Here is a 19,030-nt window from a genome sequence, read left to right as displayed (position 1 = left end):
TGCAGTCACACCGCACATACTGTTTAATACCAGGAGAAGTGAAGCTGCTAGATGGCAGGAGGGAAACAAGAAGAAGAAGACGACAGTCTGTAGTTTGTTCTGAAACTTGAGGAAAGTCTGCACTTTGGCAGCGCAGGTTGTGATTTCTGTGAGTTCTACTCTCATACGTTGGTGGATGCAAATGGCTCCGGTTTCTTTTTGTGTTTTCCCCAGACACTTTCTGATTTTTAAAATGATGTGATAAATATACCTGCAAGTACAACAGTGTAAGACCAACAGAAAGCCGTGTCAGAACAGATTTGGTCCCTCCCCCGGTCTCCCGGTCAGTCTGTCCCACCCCTCTTTTACACTGTGTGATTTAACCTGATGTGTTCTCACTTGGTGTATTTTGTACCTTGCAGCTTGCAGGGTGGAGCGAGCGAACGCTGTTGTGGTTTGATGCACACCCACGCGAAAAATATGTGCCGGCGTCGGCTGCTTTGGAAGCTTCTATGTAATTTTATGAAGGCTTTTTATCTTCAGAGTTTTATTTTGCCCTCAAACTCGTATTTTTTATTATTGTAGTTCAGATGAACAAACTTTATTAATGAAGGGGATTAAAGAGGCAGAACACCAGTGATGAAACAAAGATTCTAAAACAGGTTTTAAAGGAGTTTTGTGCCCTGATTTGAGTCCTTTGAGACTGTGTGGTGAACACTCTGCTCCACCGTAAAGCCTGTCTGTAGCTGCTGCATCCCAACATGCACAAGACTAATATGAGGAGGGAAGAATTAATGAAGTTTAAGCACAAGCGGACTTACAAAAATGGCTGCTCTTCTGTGCCAAATTGGCTGGTAGTGAAGGGAAATGGAGAGAAAACATAAAGTCTGGGAAGCCAAAGAAAAACAACAAACCTGTTTAACCTTTCTGTGTGGGCCCTCCTGCACCCTCAGGCGTCCTGTGGAACTTGTCCTCGTGCGACGCAGTGAAGATGACCATCATCCGCGACGCTCTCACCACGCTGACCAACACGGTGGTCATCCCCCACTCGGGCTGGAGCAGCGTGTCGCACCGCGACGAGCACAAGGTCAAGTTCCAGTCCTCCCTGCTGCTGCGTAACACCACCGGCTGTCTGAGGTGAGGAGCGAAACAAACGCGCCCCTTTTGCTTCATTTGACAGGTGATGAGCTTCCTTTTGTTGAAAAATGGGGAAATGCTCTAAAAAACCAGTTGATGCTGTTCTGTCAGCATTAATCTCAAGCTTTGCTGATGAAGTTTATCCGTATTCATCAGCACACAAGCGCACTCATTTACAGTTAAACTCTCACAGATCCATTCGCTTTTTTTCTTCTTTTTTTTAAAGAAAGCTGATTTAACTCTCCTCCCGAGCCTGTACCGTCAGCTCATTAAATCGATTCTCGTTTTGAAATGCGGCGATGACTTTTGGATTTATTGGTCGTCCGCGCTGCTTTTCTCTGTCCGCTTTTCACTGTAATGATTGTGTGAAACCGCAGCACATAATCATGGTCACATAATCATCTGTGAGAGGCTCCATAATGGAGATTTTATGCAGGCATGAAAGTACGTGTTTGAGCACATTAGCTCACAGAGACAAATAACAGCAGAGCGACAGAAGCGTGTCTTAAAAGTGGAAGCCCACGCCGAGGGTTTAGATTCATCTTGTGCAGGATCGTCCACCAGGAGATGACTGACGGGACCGAAGCTTCGCTCGGCTTTGGCTCAGATGTAATTTGAAATTGAAGCTGCTGGAATTCCAGATGATTCAGTTCGCCACGGCTCGAAATAATAATGCAGATTTTACCAAATCCTGCAAAAGCTCCAACAGCACGCTTGTATTTCAGAACCGAGACTGGCGTGAACCATGTTCTACAGTCAAGAAAACCAAGGAAAAATACGGCTGACAAAGTGAAGGCTTTAAATACAGCTTCTCTCTTTTGTCCAGGAGTTCTTGGAGGACATTTTCTGTGGTTTTCATCTTCAAGGTTCCTTGAGCTCACTTCATGTGAAAGTGCCCGAGAACTTGACCCGCTCTTCACTTTTATCCATTTTCTAAGGTGGTTGAGCCCTGGTGGAGAATATCTTACAACCTAAGAATAATTCAAATATGTTTTGATCAGGTTCTGGAGGTGTTTGGAAATGGGAAAGCCAAATACAACAAATGAATGTGGAACTGCTCAAATTAGTCCTAAAAAATGTAAATGGGTGTGATTTGTGCTCAGATAAATCTGATATCAAACAAACATGGCCGCCTCAAATGAAGTGGAGGTGTGAACAGAGTTCTGTATGATCGCTTTACAGTATTCATATTCCCAGAAAACCATCTGTAGGTGTCGGATGAAGTGCAGGAATCTTTTCCCATCTCTGCCGTCCGTCAGTCTGGAGGAGCGACCACACCTCCAGACTGACGGACTCCTGCCAAGGAGGCTCTATTGAATGAATCTGACAGCTTTGGAAGACTGGAGTGCGATTGGCCAGCATCTCCTCCAAAGCAAATGAATTCAGCCTGCTTAGTGGAGACTTCTCAGTCCAAATGCTCCAAACTGGCCCGTTTCCCATTGTTCCTCGGTGTCTGGAGCCAACCAGGACCACGTCCAGGTGTGTTTTCTCAAGCACTAGCTTGCCTTACTTAAAACTGAACTTTGTCCCAGCAAAATGAATTTTAAGGACTTTGTTAAACATGTTTGAGTGCAGACAAGCCGGTGGTTGTTTAGTCCCTGTAATAAGGCAGCTGTAAGTGACTGCAGGGAGACCACATCTCTGAGCACAGACGCCTTCCAGCCTTCCTCAGCACTCGGACTGAGGCTGTGGAGTAACAGTATAGAAATGCATTGTGGGAGTTTTTGCTGTTGTGCAGTCTTGTCATGTCAGTTCTCCATTAGCAGGAGCTGAAGGCTCCTATTGGAGGATCAGCTCCCTCTTTTACTGTATCCGGGCAGGTTTTTAAGCCACCCTGTGGGGGAATCCACACACTGCACCTCAGTCTGAATTAATGTATGTATGTGTGTGTGTGTGTGTGTGTGTGTGTGTGTGTGTGTGTGTGCGAGGAACCTGAGCTCAGCAGGGGAGGAGGCGAGGAGTCAGCTGCGTTGCTGCGAGGGTCTGGTAGACTCGCTGCTTCACGTCCTCAAAGTGTGCGTCAACACCTCCGACTACGACAGCAAGGTGCTGCGAAAACACACGCGTGTACACGTCTTCTTTTCACTGTTTGTCATTTTATTTGCATGAGCTAAACCCAACATGAACACGGATTCACCCAAAGTCTTAATCTTTAAATGTAGCACACAGTGTGGCTCAGTTACTTCAGCAGCCTGGACTCAAGAAAACTTTCACAATTGCAGTGACTCTGTTTCCTTTACTGTAGCGCCACCCTCAGGCTAAAGTTCCATTTTTCCGTACCAAATTTCAACATTGCTGGCAAATGACCGCAAAATGTACTTGACAGAGATTATCAGTGATTGTTGAGATATTCAGGCTGTTATGGTCCTCCCTCGTCAGATTGTGGAGAACAGCGTCTGCACCCTGAGGAACCTCTCCTACCGGCTGGAGGTGGAGATGCCCTCCTCTCGTCTCCTCGGCAACCAGGAGCTGGACACCCTGCTGGGCTTCTCCTCCCCGGCCAAAGAGCTGGACTACCTCTGCTGGGGCAAGAGGAGGCGCGGCAGGAAGAGGGGCGGCTGGCCTGACGACAAGGTACGAGCGCCGAGGGTGGGGTCACCCTAACAGGTCCTGGGAAAACCTGGAAAATGGAGAATCATCATCAGATTCAAGGAAATCACACTTTGGGCTTTGAAAAAGTCTTACAACAACAGAATTAAACGTATTTCAGTCTTTTAGCCCATTTATTCCGCGTGTCCACGTGTGTGCATGTGTGTGTTTCGGGCAGTGGGACGGCATCGGGCCCATCCCGGGTTTCTCCCAGCCTCTGAGGGGGGCGGAGCTGCTGTGGCACCCGATGGTGGTGAAGCCGTACCTCAACCTGCTGGCTGAGAGCTCCAACCCTGCCACGCTGGAGGGCGCCGCCGGCTCGCTGCAAAACCTGTCTGCCGGAAACTGGAAGGTCGGTGACTCCCAGGCTGTGCATGTTTCTTTTGGCAACGCCACAAAATTTTAGCAGTAAAAGTGTGTGTGTGTGTGTGTGTGTGTGTGTCTGTGTCTGTCTGTGTCCAGTTCTCGGCTTACATCCGAGCAGCGGTGCGCAAGGAGAAAGGGCTGCCTATCCTGGTGGAGCTGCTGAGGATGGACAACGACCGGGTTGTGTGCTCCGTCGCCACCGCTCTACGCAACATGGCGCTGGACGGCCGCAACAAGGAGCTGATAGGTCCAAGCACACGCTGAGAGGCGCACACAGACACGCAGCTAGACGCACAGCTACACACACAGTGACTCAGCAGATTGATCCAGAGAAGCTGAAACTGTGAAAAGATCATCTTCACACTTCAGTCAGAACATCAACAGTTTGTTCAGAGCAGGTTTTTGCGTCACATCTCACAGCGTGACACTAGTTCGTTCCGTTCATTCCCATCTGAATGTGGAAAGAGTGATGAGACATCGCCCCCTTGTGGCCAAACAGTGAAGGTGTTTTTCCCTCGCTTGCACACATGATGGACAGCAACACCAACTCCTGGTGATGGGAAACACATTGAGAGAAGAGAGGAAGGGGAGAGTTGTACATCCAAGAAATTATAACCCCAAACTCTTAAAAGGTGTCAGCAAAGCTCGTCACCATCAAAAAAACATTCAAACCAAATTTGAAATGAACACTGAAAGACTAAATTTGCAGAAACTAAAACCAACAATCCTCAAGTAAGCTTGCTAACACCACACTGTGAAAATACTCATTTTGAATTATTATGTACAGGACTGCAACTCGAGATTTATGTCATTATGGATAAATGTGCTGATTATCTTCTCCAGTCTTCCATAGATTGATTAAATGAAGTCCATGTTCTGCGTTTGCTCCCGCAGGAAAGTATGCCATGCGGGACCTGGTGAACCGGCTGCCCGGCAGCAGTCCGTCGGTGCTGTCTGACGACACGGTGGCGTCGGTGTGCTGCACGCTGCACGAGGTCACCAGCCGCAACATGGAGAACGCCAAAGCTTTAGCCGACAGCGGGGGCATCGAGAAGCTGGTGGACATCAGCAAAGGCCGAGGGAAAGGGTACGAATCAGCAGAGACGCCTCGTCCGTGTGCAGACTTGAGTCAGGGCGAAGTGTGCCAAACCTTTTTCACTTGTCAGAGTGAACTCTGTGGTTTTAGTGTGTTGTGATGAATGTGTTTTGGGGATAAGCCAGCAGCAGCTTTGTGCCTGTGGTAAAATGTGCATGTGCTTAAATTTAATGTGAAATGAGGATTTTTAAATGGTAATTGAGTTGTTTAACTTTTATTTTTACCTTTATTAAAAATGAGAAATCATCTTGGACTCATTTCTTTCTGGGACTTTCCATTCGTTTGTCCAGAAAAGTGCAGGATGGCTTCATTTGGAAATGATTTGTAATGGTGTGTGTGTGTGTGTGTGTTGATGTCGCAGGTACTCGATGAAGGTGGTGAAGGCGGCGGCTCAGGTGCTGAACACACTGTGGCAGTACAGAGAGCTGAGGAGCCTCTACAAACAGGTCGGCACCAGCAGGCCATCTTTTTAAGCGAGTGAAGACCAAGTGCATCTGTCAAAGTAAAGTGACCCTGACAAGTTCACTGTGTGTGTGTGTGTGCGTGTGCGCAGGACGGCTGGAACTACACTCACTTTGTGACTCCAGTCTCCACCCTGGAGCGAGACCGCTACCTTTCACAGCCGACCCTGCCCACCAGCCCTCTGCAGATGTCCCCCGTCGTCCAATCAGGTGAGAGATGCAGTGGGTGTGGTCGAAGCTGTATATGTCTAAGAAAATGTTTCTGTTGTCAAAGCAAAGCAAGCATACGCCTGTAGAGGGAAAGTTTCCATGAAATATTCTTGTTTTTTTCCCCTCTCAGGTGGTAGCGCAACATCCTCGCCGGCCATGCTCGGGATAAGACGGCACAGTACGAACTACCAGAGGGCGCAGTCATCTATGCAACTCGACGCGTATTACGGAGACAACAGTTTACACAAACGGCAGTACACAGGTTGGCATGTGGAGTCTGTCCTCACCGCATCAACACCAAAGTCAGACTGTGGAGAAGTCGTCATGTTTGTCCTCATGTTTGTCCTGCTCTCTGTGCTGTTCAATGTTCTCACTGCAGGGTCTGAGAAGAAAACTCCGTATTTCATTGGGACATATTCTTCCCAGTCTGGAGAGGATCTGAGGAGGTCCCAGGTAGTGTGGCATTGAATTGTGGATTATCTGTCTGGCTGTCACTGCTGTCTGCATGCTCATTCATTAAACGTCTTTCAAGCAACAGGCCTGATTGAAGAAGTTGCTACATTTTTAGAAAAATACGGAAAGTTCGTGTTTTGTGGTAGCTTGGGAGAGTTTTAATGTGTGCTCACATCAGAAAGAGGTGCAAAACTAAATGAATTTGCTCATCTTTGCCAAATATTTTCTTCTAGAAGCTCTGTGATGTAAGGACTGTAAATCCAGGTCATTTGCTGTGAAATAATTGAGAAAAGTTAGATTTTTTTAAATACTGGTGTGAACTTTGAACTTTGAGTGATTCACATTTCCCAGTCCCCAACTCAGATGGCCTCTCCCCTCTCAGCACACAGAGCCATTTTACGACGAACCCGACAGGAAGAACTACAACAGCTACAGAACGTACCTGTCGTCCCCGCAAGGCTACGGAGAAGAGCACTACGAGGACGAACCCGTCCACCTGACCCCGTCCTCCCCCGACGGCTACGCCAGCCAGTCGCTTCGATTCAAAGCCAACACCAACTACGTGGACTTTTACTCCACCACAAGGAGGCCTTCAAACAGGGCGAACAAGTTCACCGGCTCCCCCGACTCCTGGGTGTAAAAACAAATGGACACCGTGTACGTTGAGCTTTGCCATCTTGGCCGTGCGTTTCCGTGGGCGTTGGGGTGTGGGTGGGTGGGTGTGTGCGTGAAAGGTGGAGGATGCATGTGAATGTGTGCGCATCTGTGTTGAAAGTGTACCGAACGAGCAGGGCTGGGTTTGCTATGAGCAGCTTTTGACAAAGTGAGACCAGGTGCACAATAATGCAGATAAACACGAACTAGTCCTTTATTGTCGACGCGCTCGCACAGCTGAAACTGAGCATGTTGACGCGTGTGTTTTTGCATCAGACTTCCGGTTTGTGAACTTTGAAGCAGAGTGAATGCGGTAAGTCTCATCAGATGGTTTGATAACAGAAACACTTTGTGGTCCGACTTCAGTCAAGTCTGTAACTTGGTGGTGCTCTCCCCTGTGTGCAGCTGAGTGTCACAGTAATTAGTGTGTTCCTGTGCTTAGTGTGAGGCTGTTTCCTCTGCTGAGCGATGGCGGTTCACTCCTGGCATCCAGGTGAACCAATGCCCCCCCCACGTGACCTTCACAGTCATGATTAAATGGCTGGGACTCCCCAGCAGTCAGAAGTGTCCACACAGTTTGTCAGATGAGAAATGAAACGTCTTGAAGAATCTAAAGTGAATCAGTGACTTGTAGGTCAGAGGCTTAACTTTCCTATTGTTGTGACATGTAAGTATGGCAAAAAGAGAAAAAAGCCAATGTGGCCACATTAATTAGACACAAACCTTATCTGCATTATTATGTACTTTTCTGTCAACGTAGGCTCAGTCAAAAGGTGCTCATTGCACCAAAGCCCGACCCTGATCTTGTTGTTCACCAGAGTGTTTGTTCAGGTCAACTGATTTCATTGTTCTCTGCAGTAAAAGTGTGCAGTGCGTTGGCTTGATGACATAAATATTGTTTGCCAGCATCATCGTGAATGCCAGGAAAAAAATGAACTTACTGAAGATGTGGATCCTGTGGGGACTCATGAAGTCCACACCTGGGACAAATAGTATTTCATGTTTGAGTGCGGCAAGTGAAAGCACCACGCTGTTCCGAACAAGGTGAGAAATGGCTCTAAAAGTAGCTGTTAAATCTTATTTGGCCCAGGTGTGTGGAGGGCAAACTTACCGGAGAGCATCGCCATTCTCGGGAACCTTTCAAGACTCAGAGGACTGGGGGTTACGTGTGTAACTCTTTGCTTTTCTGTATGTTGCCCAAAAGTGCAGTGTCTTATAAACTATGTGAAATATGTGACAAAAACAAGTGAAACTCTATTTGTACAGATGCAATGGTGAACCTGTCCCGTTACATTGTTGTATTCACTATGTAGAACTTTATATGTGATTGTGTGAAGGAGATTTTTCTATTATTTATTGATTATTTTCATTAATTTATTCGTGACCTGACCAAAATTCCTCATCTGTCTGTTCTGTCCCAAACTAATGACGATGATGTGCAATGTTCCAGAGGGAAATACATGTCTAGGGATTAAAGATTATATCATGACAATGTCTGTCAAAGTCGCCACTGTTGTCTTATTTGGAGAAGAAAAGAGCACAGTAGAAGCGGTATATGTTTATTAGCTGTAGGAATATTAAGATACGACAGCACATAATAAAAAAAAACAAAAACAGTTGAGCAGGATAACAAAGCGAACGTGCATCAGGGCGAGTTAAATTCACGGCGCCACCAAACGTCTGCTCAGCTGAAATGTTGTGAGTTTGGAGACATGCTAACCTGAATGGGTTTGAGTTTTGGCTTCTAGGAGGAAGTGAATCAGGCAAACATCGCATTTGTGGTTTGATGTGTGAAGCAGTGGTTGGCTGAATGGATAGTTTTTGGGGGTTTTTTGTGGACATTCAGGACTTATTGAAAGATGTGTTGATTTTTGATCCGAATCATTTTTAAATTGAGTGTTTTGCAAAGGAATGCACTGGTCTGTCCTAATGTCAATGTTTCAAGATTTGTGATTGACTGATCAGGACTTGGGAGGTTTTAGGAAAGTGTCCCTGTTGTGTTGTGTTGATGTGATATTACACCAAAGCAGGCCTGTAGTACTGTTCAGAGTCCAGGGATCCCCTGATTGACTGGTCAGTGTCCCTGCAGGACTCCAGAACAACACAGAAACTGGTAAGTGTTCTACATTAGGGGGAATATGCCACCATGTGAGGAGCCAGATTGTTGTTTGTTCTTTCCCTTATTTAAAATGTGATTGGTGATTGATTGTGGAACTGTGAGGCCTACAGTCATTCAACAAACCCAGTGCAAGTAGGATTGTCTGGGCTGTGAGGAAGGACATTCACATTTCGCTTCTTACTTGGTATGTCAGCAGCAGACGTAGTTGTTGAGGAGCCGCTGTGTTTGTTGTGACGACTGCATGCCGGTGTGCTGAAGAAAGGGGCAACAGTGTCAGTTATTTGATGGTGAGTGGGCAGCTGAACAGGTGTATTTTTGTTTCCACAGGCTGTGGGAAACTGGACTGGACAGATCTTGGCTGTTCCCTGTTGTTTTCAGTGTTCATGCAAAGCCAAGATGCCAGCTGCTGGCTGTGGATTCATGAGAGCAGTCCAGGTCTTTTCACCCAAGTGTTGTGGGCAAACTAGAAAGGTGCATCTCCCAAGAAGTTCTGCTTTTTCCGTGTTATGTAGAGTCCACAGGGAAAAAATGTGCAACCAAGGATGGAGTTTTGCTGCAAGACCCAATGTAGGACCGAGAGCCAAATGTGTTGAAACAGACAGTTTCTGTCATTTAGGTATACACACTGTGGAAGTGTGGATGTGGCTTATGTGAGCGCTGATGGTCTGTTGTGATGACCTCCCATTGATGCTTGAATCGGAGGGACGGGGCTGGTGGTTCCCGGTGTGGCGGTGGTCATGTGTTGATGTGTTTATGGTTTGTCTGCAAGAAGAAAGGAGATGTGGTTGTAGTGCAAACAAAGACAGCAGGCAGACAATTGTGGCTTCCGTCCCTATTTCAGAAGGGAGAGTGTGAATGATGTTTTGGCATGTTGGCACTCACAGGGTGTGTTTGGGGCTGTAGTTGTGGGCACAGATGGATGTGGGTGTAGCAGAGCTGCTGTCAGAGTTGACACCAAAAGATGGCCTGGCGGGCTTTGCTGAGCTCAGCGATGTGCATGGAGAATGCCCTCCTGACTGCGTTCGTGACACGGACGGCCTCTTTAATGCGTTCCACCTCCTCCTGGTGGCAGTTGTGGTCCCTCATGCTGTTCTCCTTGGCCTCCTTCAGGTCTTTTTCCAGAGCTCTGACTCATGTGCCGGTGATGCGCCGACGTTTCTCCAGCTTGGGCAGCTCACAGCGAAGGTCTGTGTTGTCCCTAACCACCTGAGGACAGCAGGCCAAAGTCAGATGGTTGTGCATTTATTGAAATGTTGTCCAGTTTCAGTTCTGTGGACTTGAATCGGTCTGTGATTGCCCACTGTGACCGACTCAAGTACTGTGATAGGGACTGCACTTGTCCAGCTTTGTGTGAGTATTGTACCTTCTTGTGAACGTTGGTGAGCTCATCCAAGTTCTTCTCCAGGAGGGAGATCTTTTGCTCCAGGGCCATGTTTCCAAGTCCCTCTTCACAGTCTAGCTGTGCAGGTTCAGTGTTTTGGCCAAAGTGGTGCACAGCAAGTTAACATGTGTTCACAAGCAGGTGATGTACCTTCTTGATGGGTGTGGTGAGGTAATGGATAAAGAGTTTGTGCAGAGTCTGCAGCTCTTTGGCCTGTGAGAGCAAGAGGAATGTTAGGATGCTTCACATTTTTTGAATGCGGATGTGAAAGGGAAAGTGTACACAGCTCAGTTCACTTCAGCATGGGTGTAGGTGCCTGGAGGAAGAGGTGGATGTAATGGGTGAGCCAGTAGCTCTGTGTTCCAATGAAGAAACTGAGATGTGAGTGAAGCCTGGGTCTGCAGTGTGAGTGGGTAGCTCAGCAGTTAGGAGAGCTGCTTGGAGTGTTGGAGGTCCTGGGTTCAAATCTTGTGCTCCCGAATGTATTTTTGTAGCCTTCCAGGCTGAGCACAAAGAGAAAAGCAGGCCGAGCACATGTTCAAGTGCGAAGGGGCTCTGTGGCGTGGTGGTTAAGTGTGAGGTTTCCCGTAAGTCACCTACTTTCAGGTGCTGGTTCGATTCCCACCCGTCATGGAGTACCTGGAGCACAGTTGCGTAACCGAGAGTGAAAGGACCCACGGGGGTGGGACGCTGCGTAACCGAGGCTGAAGGGACCCACGGGGGTGGGCCGCTCTGAGAGTGAAGGGACCCACGGGGGTGGGACGCTGCGTAACCGAGACTGAAGGGACCCACGCGGGTGGGACGCTGCGTAACCGAGAGTGAAGGGGCCCACGGGGGTGGGATGCTGCGAGGCTGAAGGGACCCACGCGGGTGGGATGCTGCGTAACCGAAGGCTGTACCACGCGGGTGGGAAAGGGGGGGGGCCTTCTCCCCCCCCGAGGTTCGGGGGTCTGAATGGAGGGGGTTATGCCGGTAGGTGCCAGAGCTGGCTTTCCTTTTGTGGAAACAAATTAATAAAGTGCACATATATTAACACAATGGACTTAATACAAATAATTGAAACAAAAAAATTAATAAAACACACAGTAACAAAGACAAAAAAGCAATACAAACAGGAAAAGAAAAAAACAGGCAAGCAAGCGCCGCCAGGCCAAAAACTTAATGTACACACACCCCCCCCCCCCACACAAGATAATACCTTCAACTACTACACCTACACATCCTCCCACCCTCACACACATATACCCACCCATCACAACCAACTACTTTAAATACATTCACCTATAACACAGCTTACTACCAACATAAAGCACACACACACACACACCACATCCACACACACTGATAGACCTACAACTTGCACTAACCCCTCAACAACCACTCCCACCACTACAGACTATTGTACACATATTGCACACTTATTCAAAACACTACACAAACACAACACAATATACTGACACCCATTCATGAACCCCTGCACAACTATGATCATATCACACTACAACATCTAAACTCCAGAGCCTCATCCTACAAAACCAACACCACTACTCTTCTCACACCCACCCAGTTCCCACTACTCACACCACATACACTTCACAGTATCCCACATGTGTGTTCTACATGTGTGCAGATACCAACACTAACTCCTCATGTGATAACCCCACTACATGTGTACCACCTCTTGACACTTCACATTGTACTACTCTCAATTCCAACAACACACTATTAATTCCCTAACTGTTACTTTATTTACAAAGCTGCATAATCTTCATTTCATTAAACAACAACACACAATGTTACAAACACACAAACAACAACACACACCACATGAAGTACAACACTCAGCTTTATTAAAAGTACAAGTATTTTTACAAACACACACACAATTCATCTTCTGCATTGACCAGGAACTTAGTTGAAACAAATTACACACAGTCAAACACACCCAGCACCACCACACAGCACCAAGCACCCAGGAATCACATTTCACAGGTGAAGAGCCTTGCTCAAGGACACATCACACAGCTGCCCATGGTCCTCCCTCACCTGCTCCCTCTGTTCATCCAGCACTCTACACAGAAAACAAAGCTGTTACACCAACATCCTCCACTGCATCACATACTCACCACAAACTGTTCACAGAAGCTTCCACAGCTCTGCATCCTTCTCCTCCTCCTCTCCAACCCTCAGTGTGACACACACAAGTCTGTCCTGCTCCACCAACACACCCCAGTAAACTCTGTGACAACAAAACAAGCAGCACTGATCACAACTCAAAACTCATCCTCTCACCTCATTTTATTTATGCACCAAGACACACTTCCCTCATCACCTCATCCACCATCCTCTGCTTGTCTTCCATCTCATCTCACAGACAGCTCAGCTGCTTCTGATGCCCCCCCATGTGCTTCTCCACCTGCTCCACAAACACCTCCTGAAAAACACAACAACAACCACTAACACACTTCTCCTTGTTCAACAAACACAGCAAGACAATACATACTTTCCATATCCACTCCTCCTCCTCATATCCTCACCTCAAAGCACTCTGCTCATCCCCTGCTCTTCCTGCACTTAACACATCAATATTGAACATATGACTGTCAGAGCCTCCACCAACCCAAGGCCCTCACCAAATACACCACAACACAGTCCCACCTTAACCTCCTTCTGCATGTTATCATCCACACACCTCATCTGCAGCTCACTACAGCTTTAACACACCCATTACAATAGACAGCAGACATCTGAACACAATGTGGACCATGCCCCCATGACAGCTACCTGGTAAACAAGGAGCTCACAGGACACCAGCTCCCTCTCATTGGCCTGCATCCTGCACTGAACACCAGCCTGAGCACTCTCCAGCTGCTTCCTGTCACTCACCACAGACTTGATCTTACACAGGCAAGCTACAGCAAACTCCTCCTCCACCACCTAATCATTTCACTCCATCTCTGACCACTGACAACATGACAACCTCCATATCAATCATCACAACACATATCTGAATGTCACTGCTACCAATGATGACACTAAGGTCTCACAACAACAGCCAACAACACAAACACTCATCTACATGTGGATCCTCCAAAGCCCACATCACCTCCTTCACCTCCTCTTTTACCAGCCCATTCTCCATCGACATACAGCACAGCTCCTCCTGAACAAGCTCCACACTTTAACTCACTCAAATCAAACCCTGCACTTCACCTGTGATCATGCAGTCTGTCTCACCTTGCCATCCACCCGTTTCTACACATTGCTGATATCCTCCTCATATTTGCTCTGCTCATCATTGATTACTGAGCCACCACCTGCAGCAGGGTATCAATGATGACAGCATTGTCACACACCTTCACACTCCTTTCACCTCTGCATCTCATCTGCTCCTCCAGTGGAACAGCCTCCCCTGAATGCTGCAGAAATCAGAAAACCTGCCCTTAAAACACCATCACATTTCCTGTGTACTGACAGCAGAGCCACACCATCACACTGTCACTGCTCTGCTGCTGCACCGAATCACACCAAACACTGTACATCCTGCTTTGTTCAAACAGCCCAGCAGGGAGCCAACAGCCGAGTCACATCACAAACCCTGCACCAGCACATACTACACAAACAGTGCATGTTGGCTTCACACACAGCAGCTCAGCCAATGCATCACTCAGCAGGGGGAGTGTTACCAGCCACCACAAATGAATTACTACATTAAAAACCAATAACCCCAGAGACAGGGAATGACACACTTAAGGATGGAGGAGAAGAAGGCTGCAACTGCTTAGCATGACAACACAGCTGGAAAAAGCAACAACAATGCTGCACAAAACACACTACAGGCTAACACACTACACTTATCCAACTCCACCTTTCTGGGTGATGCTCTTCAGACCCTTGTTCTTCTCCTCCTCATATTTCTTCTTCCACTCCAGCTTCACCAACACCATGTTCTTCATGGTCTTTCCTCTGAAACATTTCAGTCATTTTACCTCATCTGCAGTTTCTATTTCAATCAACAGCATCTGAAAACACAGCTCTGAATCTCTAACTATACCATCATGGCCTGCACACACAACATGTCTCACAACATTACTCATTCAGGATGGAGGCAGAACAGCACAGGCACACCCCAATTAAAACACCATTTCAACTACCACCTTACCACATGTACAACACAGCAGGATACACTGACAGACATGGTGCTCAAACTGGATGATGCACATCATCCCACTAAAGCCACATTTAGCTTGCACCTTTATGAAAACAAATACAGCAGCACTTCAAACCTTCTGTCAACACTGACATAACATCATAGAAACCCAAACCACAAATACATCACCTTATTCACTCTGCATGCACTTCTTTGAACTACACCTTTGATGACACTACAATTGTTTCCACACATCTACACTTATAAATACATAATTTCACTTTTAACACCACTTTCTTTTTGGATTACATTTTGCTCCACTGTGTTGCACCTAATAAACACAGAAGACACACACACACACCTCTAAAGCCCTGCACACACACAGTCCATCTCCTCCCTTTATGAGAACATTGACTTCAGCCTGGTGACATAACACCATTCCCACTCCTCTCATTCTGACACTGTGCATCAGTGTGGTTACAAAGTCCTGCACCTCAAAACAACACCCTCTACCCACCTCTGTCCAAACATGACCATGGACTTCATCCCAGCCTCATTGGAGATGGACAGCAAGCAGCAGATGATGATGATGCTGGTGCAGCAGGTTCCCCCTAAACAGTCCTGCAGGATCCAAGTCATCTTACTGTCTTTCCTGAAAAATAAACACAATGTTGTCACACATTCAATCTACAGCCTCCCCATACATGGACTGAAGGGACAGGAGAGACCTCAGCCACAGCCAAAATAACATTTCCCACAGCCAACAGCAATCTGTTGAGGTTCTCTACCTCATCCAACACAACTTCCTCACCTCCCATCCTGCTCACCTGCTCAGCCAGTCCACATCCACATTTCAGCTTTACAAGTCATTAAACTCCCCACTCAGGTCTCAGGAGCAATAACTACAATATTAAAAAAATAGGAAACTAAAGATTCAATAGAAAATACAAATATAAGCTACATAAAAATAGAATATATAAGCTACAGACAAATACAATATCAAAACTAAACACTATGACACCTACAAATAAATACACAAACAAGCCAGTCTTAGCATGTGCACCATAAATACACATGTACAAGTATGTACTACATACTACAACTACACTCAATACAAACACTGACAATAATGACCTTCTCACTGCCCACCTGGTCCAACAGGTGCAGCTTCCCCAACACTTTCTTCCCCACCTCAGTGTTTTCCTGCTTGACGTTGATGAGGAAGATGCTGTGGCTGCAACACCTCTGCTCATCCATGTCTGCAAGGTAACAACAAACATTGTTGCTTCAGCAGTTTCACTTACATACACAGAAAAGCTGGGAAAACCAACAACAAAGATAAATCCTAAGTCACACATGTAAAAACATACACACTCACCACTGCCACATCCCAATTGGCTCAATGACATCCATCACCTCCTCCACACTGAACACAAAGCACTCAGTGCAAGCCTGAAGGGAGAGATTAAAACATGAAGGCAGCTCACATTACAACAGCAGATCTCATCCAACTCTTCAAATGTGTCTGCTGAGAAGCTCACAAGTCCCATGCAGTTTACTGACCTTAAACATGCAGGACTCTGTCTTTATCTTCACACACAGCACTCCAGTCTTCAATTGCCTTAAATGTTACAAAGCTCAGAGCATCTTCATTACCATCCACCAGGTCTCTCACCTTGTCCAAGTAGACCTCAAAATACAAAACCTGCACAGAAAAAGCCCAAGCTTTTCAAGTCTGGCCATTTTGTCAACTTCTCCACCACATACCAGCACAAAGGCAGCACTACAGTTTGTGCTGTTGTCAAACAAATTCAAGCGTCAAACACGTCTGTCCTTCACCTTCATGTGAAACTTAAGGTTCTCATTCATGAACTACATGTGGTCAAACATGTCATGGGCAATGCAACAGATGATTCCCACCACCTGCAGCTTATGCAGTTTGCCCTCAGCACAGCAACACATGCTGACATTTTCAATCTTCTCTAATGCCTCCCAAACTTTCAAACTACTGCACAGAGTTCACACTGGGCTGAAGAGGTGGAATTAACCAACCACTAAACCAACTGTGAAGACAGTGAAGCACAGTTAATTCATCACACTCACACAGACCACATGGGACATTTACAATGAGGCATCAGGGTTTGCTGTCTCACTGGATCAGTCCACCACCTGAAGCAACAAGGCCTGATGCTGATCTGCTGTCTGTCAGTCTGACTGCCCACAGCTGGACTTCTTCTACATCTGAGGCAAAACAAACACCACTGAAACACAGTGAATTTGGACATCACCATGAATTTCTCAATGCTCATACAAGCCTGATCAGACTTGGTGTTTGCTGTAACTCTGTAGCACAATCCTCTTACCAAAGACAGCAGCTCAACTTAAAGGCCACTGCTGGTCCTACACAAAGGCAGTAAAATAGGACAAACCCAGAAGTAAACTGGACCAAGAGAGCCTCTCACCTCCATGGTGTGCATCTTCCCACACCACATCTGCCCACAGGTGAAGATCATGCCATTGCATCCACCCAGCACATCCGGAACAACACAAACACACTCTGACAATACTGTAATACTACTCCCTCCTCCTATTATTAACCCCGTTCCAATTGGCTGCAAGGTGTCAATTAATGCCTAATAAGGGACACTTACAAAGTAGTTCCAGTCACACTGCCTGCTGACCGCTGCAAATTAATCCACTGTCGTCCACTTTGCACATCAAACTGGGCTGGACGTAATCCTGCAGGGCCTCTTCTTCTCACTACCACATCAACTACCATAAGTTCCTGAAGATCTTCGGATTGATTAGGGGACAGCAACATGGCTGAATAGACCAACAGACATGTGGTCAAAATGGATGGTGCACATCATCCCACTAAGGCCAGATTTTCCTCAAGTCAAAATGACAGCTTACACCTTCATGGATGTGAACATGACAGCACTTCAAACCTTCTGTCAATACTGAAATAACATTACAGAAACCTAAACATGGACCACCATAAGTTCATCAATATGTTCACATTGATTACAGGACAGCAACATGGCTGCACAGCAACAAAGTCTGACTGTCAACTTACATTTACCGCTCGTGAACGTACGCAACCACACTGACACTGGATTTTGCCAGCACAATGTTACCTTAGCGGAGCGGACCACAACTACTTGCTGCCAAACCGTTACCTCAACGTCATCCTACTAACCGGTATGCCTAAATCCGGGAGGACTAGTGTAAGCAGCAGCGTGGGCATAATCCCAACTTTCTGAACCCCACTGACAAAGTGGACTGGCCGACCGACACTTGGCACTCGGTCAAGGTGTACCTCAGCCTTCCAAGCTCTCCGGTCAGGTTGCCAGCTAAAAACAAACACCTGAATCAGGACATACTCAAGGGCCACGGAACCCACTCTTAACAGCACAGACTTACCGTTTCTTCCTCGCCATGCCGCTGTCGCACCTGTGGCCAACATGGCGGCCCCCTCTGTTAACGGCTTACAGCTGCAATTAGTCCGAGCATCGTTCCTCAGTGCCTGCCTCAGGTGTTCGACGCCAAGACACGATGGACACCCTTTATGACCATCCTCTGGGCCGAGGGAGAGCGCACAATGAGCTGCCAACAGGTATCAAGCGTCAGCATTAGGCTAACAGCTCCTGCCAAACAAACAACACACCGCCAACATGGCCACGCCTCCCTGCGCACCTGTCTGTGACTAATGATGAACCCGTACAGCGACAACACCAGTCGGACCGCTGGTTCACGCTTAGCGGTTCTCTGAAAGCCGACACACTCCACACAAAGTCCTTCACCTGCACAGAAAAACTCCAAGCCCTCGCACGGCGGTAGCGCGACACGGGAAAGTCTCACCTTAGTTTGAAGAGGAAACCCCTCGCTGAGATAAACGGCACACACCACCTGCGCGTGTCGGCAACAACACCAAAACGATCAGGCTTCTCTGACACTTTGCCTACGTCACCCAGGTCACAGGTGATTGCTGGTAGCGATTTAGCCTCCACTTTCTGCGCATGCGCGACGATGACGCCCCCAGTTATCCCGTACCGCCTCCAGCGGTCCGGAAGGATAACATTAAATCAAGTCTCAAGCCCTTAAATAAAAGTCTCAATGGAATTTCAAAGCGTCCGTGTCTTCAGTGTGTGTGCAGTGACTGACTGCGCACCTGGTATCAGTCAGCTGACTTTATTCCTCTGAAACACCACACTGTTTGTGTTCTGCACCCGCACACACAACAACAACAACAACAACAACAAGGAGCGGACACACTTGCCGTAATGACCACCGTGTCGTCGTCTTTCACTTTGGGGATGTATGTGTGTCGTTCAGCGGCCTGGAGCCACACATCGCCCTCACCCCGCACTCCGACGCATCCATCATGTCTGCTGCTGCCGCTGCTCGCACAGCCGCTCCAAATAACGCGGATGCA

At 47.2% G+C, this 19,030-nt stretch overlaps 1 protein-coding gene and 1 pseudogene across 8 annotated transcripts in view; one reads left to right on the top strand and one right to left on the bottom strand.

Annotated features, from left to right (window-relative positions):
• Positions 1-8,441, top strand: part of LOC124055185 (plakophilin-4-like) — a 38,780-nt gene extending 30,339 nt beyond the window's left edge. For all 8 annotated transcript variants that reach the window (XM_046381725.1, XM_046381724.1, XM_046381723.1 and 5 more), the window contains 11 exons: positions 933-1,116; positions 3,045-3,162; positions 3,496-3,690; positions 3,884-4,057; positions 4,168-4,318; positions 4,966-5,158; positions 5,529-5,613; positions 5,721-5,838; positions 5,969-6,100; positions 6,218-6,291; positions 6,674-8,441. In XM_046381725.1, the coding sequence (XP_046237681.1) occupies positions 933-1,116; positions 3,045-3,162; positions 3,496-3,690; positions 3,884-4,057; positions 4,168-4,318; positions 4,966-5,158; positions 5,529-5,613; positions 5,721-5,838; positions 5,969-6,100; positions 6,218-6,291; positions 6,674-6,931 (1,682 nt within the window). In that variant the 3' untranslated portion in view covers positions 6,932-8,441. The remainder of the gene's footprint in view (positions 1-932; positions 1,117-3,044; positions 3,163-3,495; positions 3,691-3,883; positions 4,058-4,167; positions 4,319-4,965; positions 5,159-5,528; positions 5,614-5,720; positions 5,839-5,968; positions 6,101-6,217; positions 6,292-6,673) is intronic.
• LOC124055800 lies at positions 8,226-18,035 on the bottom strand (annotated as a pseudogene).
• Positions 18,036-19,030: the final 995 nt, after the last annotated feature.

Source organism: Scatophagus argus, chromosome 24, assembly GCF_020382885.2.
Source record: "Scatophagus argus isolate fScaArg1 chromosome 24, fScaArg1.pri, whole genome shotgun sequence".
NCBI lineage: Eukaryota > Metazoa > Chordata > Actinopteri > Scatophagidae > Scatophagus > Scatophagus argus.
Note: the sequence above shows the minus strand (reverse complement) of the source record. Positions and strands in the feature narration are given on the sequence as shown.